This window comes from Athene cunicularia (genome assembly GCF_003259725.1).
Source record: "Athene cunicularia isolate RWA chromosome 23 unlocalized genomic scaffold, athCun1 chr23_part1, whole genome shotgun sequence".
Lineage (NCBI taxonomy): Eukaryota > Metazoa > Chordata > Aves > Strigiformes > Strigidae > Athene > Athene cunicularia.
This window is the reverse complement of record NW_020799130.1, coordinates 2576917-2585288: the sequence shown is the minus strand read 5'-3', so window position 1 is coordinate 2585288 and position 8372 is coordinate 2576917. Positions and strand designations below refer to the sequence as shown.

The 8372-nt window shown below is 66.5% G+C and overlaps 1 protein-coding gene across 1 annotated transcript in view; it reads right to left on the bottom strand.

The window, feature by feature from the left end:
- KIAA1522 (KIAA1522 ortholog) overlaps positions 1 to 740 on the bottom strand; it is a 3886-nt gene extending 3146 nt beyond the window's left edge. Inside the window, exon 1 of the mRNA XM_026863218.1 lies at positions 313 to 740. Within this exon, the coding sequence (XP_026719019.1) occupies positions 313 to 370 (58 nt within the window). The 5' untranslated portion in view covers positions 371 to 740. The remainder of the gene's footprint in view (positions 1 to 312) is intronic.
- Positions 741 to 8372: the final 7632 nt, after the last annotated feature.

Here is an 8372-nt window from a genome sequence, read left to right as displayed (position 1 = left end):
CCCACAGCCCCCCCCCCATCACGTTCCCCTTCCCCTCAGCCCTTTCCTCCCCCAGTTTCGGCAGCCCCTCACCCAACACCCACCCCCCACACACCCAGAGCCGCCTTCCGGCAAGAGGAGCGCAGTGATTTATTCCGTTAACTTCCCGGTGGACAAGGCCAGGGCTGGCGTGACCTTCCCTGCCCTCCCCCAGCGATGGCAGCTCTCCCCTCCCCTGCCCACGGCCGGTGGGCGAGTGCCTGGTGCCGGGGGTCCCAGCAAACAGAGGTGGTGTAAGGACAAGGCGGTGCTCCCTCCCTCCTGCTCACTCACCCTTCTTCTTGAAGAAAGCCAGGAGCGAGGAGAGATTCCTGCCCATGAAAACCACCATGGTGGCCAAGGAGAGGGTCTGGTCCCCGAAGAAGCGGGGGGCTTCGCCGCCCCCCACGGAGGCTCTGTCTATTGTGCCGGGGCGGCTCTCGCCCAGCCGTGTGCCAGCGAGGCGGATGCCGGCGGCCCCCAGCTGCCTCCCGCCGTCCTCATCCGCGTGGCGGGAGGATGCTCAGCCAGGCACAGCGGCTCCGGCCCCGCTGCCCGTGTGCGGGGAGAAGCCTCACCCCGGGGACGGCTGCGCGGCGGCGGGAGGGGACAGCCCCAGCTGCGCCCACCGCACGCCTCGGCCACGGGAGAAGGAGAGCGGGGGGCCCCTCCTCTGGCCTCCCCGCTCAGCCCCCGGCCCTCCCGCCTCCTCCCACGTACAGCACGGCTGGCAGGGATCTGTTCTGCCGGGCTCAGGGCCAGGATTTCCCTCAACTGCCACCTCTTGAACCCCTGGGACAGCCCACACCCCCCCCCAGGACCCTCCTCGCCAGGTCCCCACTGAGCACCAGCATCCCTACAAACCAGTTGCTCGCTTCCACAATAGTGCGGCCCAACTGGGAGGAGCTGGGAGGCTTTTCCTCCGGCGAGCACCAGCCCTTGGGATATGGCACAGCACAGGCAACGGTGCTGGCATTCCCCCTCCTCATCTGTCCCCAGTGCCCCCCACCCTGGGACCCAGCACCCACCGCAGCCCCCCCAGCCCTGCCAGGGAGAGCCCCGCTCCCAGCACGGCTCAGCCCACGGCGGGGGGACACATGAGCCGTTACGGGGCAAAGGGAGTTTGTCCTTAGGGACAGGGCACCCAGCACGGCTACGTCACGGTCACAAGAGCTGGCGGCACGCTGGGGGAGAGTGAGGTCTCGAACCAGTCTGACCAGTAGCTGCTGGCACAGGGGCACGTGAAGGCAGGGGCAGAAATGCCGGGCAGTCGGGCACTGGCACAGACGGTGGCACCGACGGCACCTGTCCCCACCACACGAGGTGCTGCGTGCTCCCGGTGAGCCCTGTGTCATCCAGCTGGCAGCAGGCAGCGCCCCACAGAAGGGGAATTTGCCCCGGGTGCCTCCATCCCTCCCACCTCCAGGTGTTTTGCCCCGAAAGGTGAAGAACTCCCAGTATTCACCCAGCAGGCAGGGCTGTCCTGGTGCCAGGCAGCAGCCGACGTGTCAAATCCTCCTCCCCCTGCCCTGCCAGCTCCCCGCTGCCTGTGCCAAGGTTGGTGTTGCCAGGGCAGGGCTTTGGCTGCCGAGTCACCCAAAGCAGAGAGCGGAGGTCCCACGGCCCCCACGCACTGGACGTGCCGCCCGAGGGACCGTTTGACCTTGCAAAGGGCACCTCCGTGTGCTTCGGGGGGGATTTCTTCCCTGCATCTCCTACACGTCCATAACAGCAAACCCAAGCAGCGCCCTGCAGCCCTTGCTGTGATAACCCAGCACCCTGCTCGCAGCACGGGCAGGATCGGCCCCGCTGCCCACGTGCTCACCCAGAAGGTGCCGGTGGCTGCAGGCAGACGCTCCCCAGCTCTTTTCACAGCGCAAGTGGAAAAGGGACATAATTAAAGGGCTGAGGATGCACAAAGCGGGCAGCCACGTGCTGCGCTGAACGCTGCCCTCTCCTCTCCCAGCAGCCCGTCACGAGCCCCAGCGAGGGCCACGGCCGACAGTGGGCAAACGCGGCCAAGAGTGACGGCGTTCCCGGCTCCGCAGGGGGGGGTCCAGCCCTCCAGGATGGCACATCCAGCTCTGCATGGATGGGGCCTCACCTGGGAGCCCCCTGCAAGGTACCGGGAGCTCTGCGAGCCCCCGCAGGCAAAGGGGGACAATCCCCCCTGTGCTGCCAGGCCCAGGCAGAACTGACCTTCAGCCCCGCAGGTCTGGTGGTGGCAGCACACATATGTGGAAGCTGCTGCCTGGGGCTGAGAGGACATTCCCAGGTGCTGGTGGACAGCCTGTCCCTGCTTCTCCTCCCCGTACGTGGCCCATCGCCCTCCCAAAGGGCCTTGAGAGTATCCCTTGCTGACAGAAAGACGCGTCCCTCTCCTGAGTGTGACACTTCTGCAGCTCGCGGCAGGAGGAGCTCAGCATCGCCGGCTGCAATCACCCAAAGGATAATCCGGGCAGGACGCCGTGGCCACCGCCCAGGCAGTGCCGGGCCACGGAGGAGCCTCGTGCCAAGGGCTGACGCTGGTGAGCGCGGCCGCGCGCGAAGAGCCGCCTCCGCTTCTCCTCCCACTCCCTGCAACCTTCGCCACCGCGTCCTCCTCGCCCAGACGGCCTCACCCCGGCTCTGTCAACACACGGCGAAACCTGCTGCAAAGGGGACGGGAAAAGAGGGGGAAGCCAGGAGGGAAAGAGGCCTGATCCTGCGGCGGAGGCTGCAGATCTTGGTGGGCTGAGGAAGCCGTTGCAGCTGCAGCCAGTGCCGGTAGCAACACGCCCGGTCGGAGCTGGCGTCCCGTCCTTTGTACATTCCTTGCGACGTGCCCTGGATCGCCCCGTCCCCTCCAGGCTCAGTGGGGCTGATCTGACACACGTGTCTCATCCACACGTGGCAGTGGGATCCTCCCGGAGAAGGAGCTGGAGGCGTCTCAGGGCCGGGCACTCTCTCAAGGATGTTCTCCCTGACTCGGAGCTGGTATCTGCTGCTACCAGTGCCAGAGATGGTCTGGAGGGAGCAAAGCATCCCCAAAGCCGGCAAAATGAAAGGAATGGGCAGGGAATGCCAGGCACCCTGCCTTCAGCTCTGCCTGCTCTGCTCTGTGCCGGCAGAGAGGGGCTGGAGGGCACCGAGGTGGGACTGGGCAGGGCTGCGCAAGGGACAGACCAGAGCCGAGACCCCAAAGGGACACGGCCGGGGCCGTACAGCCCCGGACCAGCGATGCTGCGAGTGAGATACGGCGCTGGCCCAGCTCCCTCCTGGAACTGCCTTAGCCACGATGACGCTCGTCACTCCGGGAGAGCCAGAGGAGAAAATCCTGGCTCCTGTCCCCCTCCTCGCCAGGCCTGTGCCTCCTGCACGCAGCAGGTTTGGCCAGACTCGGCTGCAAACATCTATCTCTGCCTGCACGGCACTGCCTCGACTTGCCTTCTCCCTGCACGGCGGTGGGTCCTGCGGCGGGAGGCAGGGAACAGGCAGCGCGGCCGCCCCTTCCACCACCACTGACTCACCGGAGAAAAATGGGGAGGAGGGGGGGAGCTGGCAGGCAGGCGGGAAGGGGCTGCGAGGTCCCCAGGGGAGGAAGGGGAGGAGAACCTGCCTGCGTGTGTCCTGCTCAGTGGGATGGAGACATCACCTCCCCGCTCCTGGCAGCCAGGGCGGTGCTGAGAGCAGCGAGGAGGCAGCAAGACGACCCCCCCGCCCCACGGGGTTGATGTTCTCCCACCGCGCTGCTCCCAGGCACCGGCCAGCACCATCCAGGCGTGCGCCCAGGCTCGGGGACTGCTCTGCTCCCCGTGCTGCAGCGGGCCAAAGCCGCGGTTGCCTGCAGATGCCGTAAGCATGGAGAACGCCAGCGGGGTGCAGCAGGAACCCCAGAGAGCCCCGAGAACCCCACGGAGCAGTCAGCACGTGGACCCTGCCGTGGCTGTGAGAGCATCCAGCATCCAGCCCCCCTGCTCCCTCCGAATCGGCCTCTCCCACCGCAGCACGGGCAGGCGGTTCCCGGCCGGAGGGACGGCGCAGGCAGCCCTGCCGGCATCTTCCTGTGGGGAGCGACGCCGTCTCTTTACGAGCCCCAGCGTGTCCATCTTTCCCCTGGGCCCATCAGCTCTGCTCGGGCAGCTCCATGGCCCCGGGTGGGACCTGGCACCTGCCCCTGCACCCCAACTTAGAGCTGGTGAGGGAGGCCAGGGGGGCTGGGGCCCTACTGGAGGCAACCAGCCCGGTCGCCCTCACTCCCTGAGGTCGCCCTTGTTGTCTCTGCACAGGATCTGTGCCCTGGGACACGCCACAGGACCGTGCTCTCTCCAGGCAGGATAAGAGCACAATAATATTTACCGTGACTCTGGCCACGCAGCCCCCCACTGCCAGCCCAGGGGCTGCAGCCTGCCCTCGGCCTCACTTGGAGGCTGCTGCTTCAGCCAGGAAAAACATCTCTGCAAAGCAAATCAACACGACCCGAACTGCGTTGCTGGCTCGACTCTCAAACACAATCCCACGCCGAGGCAGAAATAAAATTAATTTCAAATGGGAAAACAAACTTGGATCGTTTTTCTTCCTCTAAATCACAGTGCAGAAAACTGCCCTGCATCACCCCGGCCCGCCGAAGGGCCACAGCAGAGGAGGCAGCGCAGGGTGGAACCCCGCTCGGAGCAGTCCCCTGGCCGGCTGCCGTCATGGCAGGAGCACACCTCGTCGTGTGACACCCGACTGGGCCCTCACCCCGCTGCTGCCCCGCACATGCCCCACAGCCAGCGACGCACGATGTCTCCCGCTCTCTGCGGTATCACAGACTCTGGGCGAGGGTCTGGCAGCAGCCCCGGGCGGGGGTCCCAGCACTGCGGAGGGAGACAGGACCACCCCGATGCCCGATTGTGCCTCGCTCTCAGTCCCCGCTCCAGCCCAGTGAGCCTCTGTCCCAGTCCCACCACCTCTCCACCCCGCGCTCGTCCCCTCCCCGGAGAAGCCACCAAACAGGTTTGAAGGTAAATAACAGCCTTCCCCGGCCAGGAGCTGGATCCGGGTGGGAACGGCCCAGATGGGGAGCGTGGGGCGGGAGAGGGTGGCGGGCAGAGCCTCAAAAAGCAACGCAGGACCACGGAGACAACGCTGGTGACACGCACGGTCGGGGACAGGCCACCACCACCTCCTCCCTACACCAAAGTCCACAGCTTTATTACAGCCCTGCTTCACCTGCCCCGGGTGTCCTCTCCTCTGCCCCCCGTGCACGCCGCCGCGGCGCCTGCGCGGTTCCCCGCCGCGGTGCTCGGCGCTGGCGGCGTCCCCACGGCGCGCGCCGTCATGCCCGGCGTGTTTGCAGGGTACCGAGGGTGCTGCCTAAATGGCAGGCGTGCCTGTCACAGCAGGTACTCGGCTCCACAGCAGGAGCAAAGCCAGGAGACGGATTAGGGACAAGACCTTGCAGGTTTTTCCGTGCAGGGATGCCCCGTCCTGCGAGCAGCACCCAACCCCGCTCCCGCCCGCGGGTCTCTCGCTTGGCACCGCTGGCAGGAAGCACCGAGGAGCTGCTGGTCCTCCGGCGAAGACTGAGACGGACACAGCGATGTGGGATCAGGGGAGGAGAGGGCACAGGAGCCGTCAGATGGGGCTGGGGCTGCCACCAAAATGGGGTGAGGAGATGTAACCAGCAGGTCCCACCCCTGCCTCTTGGTGACAGGGTGCCTGCCAAGCGGGCATGGCCTGGCACGTCGGAGCTGAGTGTTGGAGGCAGCTGCCCGCCCAGGACACCCACAGATCACCCCCTCCCCTGCTCCCGGAGCAGGACGGGGCACCGGGAAGGGCTCAGCCCTCGCAGCAGGCAGCGGGATGCTGGCCGGCCGGTGTTCTGGGCCGGCCGTGCCCGGAGAAAGCGCCTCTGTAAATCTCAGCGCGTCCCTGGCCAGGGCGGGCCCCTGCCCTTATCTGCTCCCCTGGCTGTTTACGGAGCCGGCCCAGCGGGGTCTGGCACGAAGAGCTGCTGCGAAGGAGAAAGACGCCCGGAGCTGCTCAGCCCACCCTGGAGCTGCATGGCAAGAGCCGGGGCTACCGCAGGGCTCCACCACTGGCCCCCCACGCTAGGGCAAGCGTGGGTGCCCGCTGCCCCATGGGTCACCCCTCGCCCCCAACCCGCCTCCCCACGGGGCATTTCCCCCCAGAGCCTGCCCCAGCACCCGCTGGCACAGATGTGGGTGCCAGGGAACCCCGCACCCAGGGAGCCCCGCGCCGGCGGCAGCCGCATCCCCGCTGACTCCGCGGGGCGCAGCCTTGGCCGGCCGCCACGTTCCTCCACCCTGACTCAGCAGGGCCCGGCGCAGGGCTCCGATAAGGAGGCGATAAGAGGCTTTTGGTCTCCCTGGTGTTCAAGGACCTTCCCCAGCAGCTCCCGCCACAGACGAGCCCGGCGAGGAGAGGCCGGGGATGCCAGGCCAGGCCCCGTGCGGGTTTGGCGCCGGGGAGGCAGAGTGGGGAGTCCGAGGCAGAGAGCAGGTTGCAGGCAGCTGCCTGCAGCAGGTAAAGTGATTCCGGCAGCCCTCAGCCGTGCTCCCGAGGCTCCTGCCTGGCCAACCCCATCCCCGGGGACCGCAGCTCCGGTTCTTCAGGATGAAAAAGCAGCAGGTGCCCACGTCGCCCCGCGCAGAGCCGAAGCACAAAGCATCTGCCGGTGCCCACCCGGGCCTGACATGCCGGCAGTGAGCACGGCGGGGCCAAACCGGTGCTCCCAGGAAGACAGGGATGGAAAGATGGGAACTGGGGGATACTGGTCCAGTTGCCCACGATATACAATGAGCCTCTGAGCCAAAACCCAAAAGCACCCAGGGTTTGGGTGAGGGGCAGGGGTGAGACAAGCGGGACCGTGGGGGCCTGTCCGGCGGGTGCCGGCGCACCCAGCCCCCAGCTGGTGATCCCGGCTGCGCCCTCTGAAATGCTGAAGCGACACAATGCAAATTCTTTCGCTTTGTGGCCACTGCACCGTTGCCATGGAGCCGCCGCAGAGAACAAACACAACTCGCCCCATGTTTTCTCAGCACCTTCCACCCCACGGCCTTCGGCCCCAAGGCCAGCCCTCGCCTCGCAGGATCTGCCCCGGCTGTTCTGCACGGTCCCACGTCACACCCGTGCCAGGGCATCCGAGATGGAGCCCAGGCTCTCCCAGCCATGCCGAGGAAGGGCAGCAGCGGTGGGACACGTCCCCCGGCAGCCCCGCGGCCCTGGTTCAGGGACTGGCAATGGGCACCCAAGCCCAGCAGTGGGATGGAGAGGAGACGGAGATCTGGACGGGGACAACACAAGGAAATGGTGAGGATTGCACCAGGGATGCCCCCAAACCACCTCTTCCAGGGAGGAGGCTCACCCTGTCCCCTGCCCCGCTGGCCGGCAGCATCAAGCCCTTCTCACGTGAAGACCACGATGAGAAAATGACTTTGGCAGGGAGGAGACCGGAGAGCCTGCGCTGAAGGAGATGCCATCCCCGTGCAGCCATGGGTGACTGGTGTAACCACTCCTGCCTCAGTTTCCCCAGGTGCCAAACGGCTGCTGCTGGTCAGGATGTGTCAGCACCCTCTCCCCGTGTGCATGTGGGGTCTCCCCATCCTGGCCCCCACCTCTTCAGGGCAGTTTTGCTTGGTGTGGTCACTCCCCAAGCCTGCGAGGGGTTGACTCCAGACCCCGCTCACCCAGCGGAGAGCTCAGCTCCCCGCACCTGGGCAGCTGCTCATCAGTAAAGACCGAGGGAAACGGGGCAGCCAAGGGCAAGAGGGATGGCAGGGCCGGGGATCCCCAGGGCTGGCAGGAGAAAACCACCCAGTTACCACCCCCCTGGACCCACTAACCCACTCCTACCAACCCCAGACCCCTGCCCACACACCCATTAAGTCCCCTCCGGGACTCAGGCCAGGCAGGGGACACGGGGACAGTTTAACATCAGTGGGGAAATCAGCAACCCCAGGATGGGGACAGCGTTACTGCCAGAGACCTTCCCCGCTGCATCGCCCCGCTCTGACCAGGAACCGCGGAGGGAACTCGCTGGGACCAGGCTCCCCATGGGGCTGACGGTTCAATACGTGGGTCCAGGCTGGCATGGGACTCTTTCCCCCGCTCCTCCTCCCCGCAGAAGGGAGCTCCCCCTGCCCCAAGCCGCCTCCTGGGGCGTCTGTGGAGTCGGAGCATAAAGCAGCGGAACAATCGTTGCACGGACGGACGGACAGACACGCACAGAGCGAGGTGGGCAACTGCGCAGGACGGAGGCGGGGGGGGAGCAGCCCGGTGCTTTTTGCAAACAACTCCCAGATCCGCCGCTCCCCAGGGCGCAGCGAGGGAAACCAAGGCACGGGATGGGAGCGGAGGGGTTTTTTTTT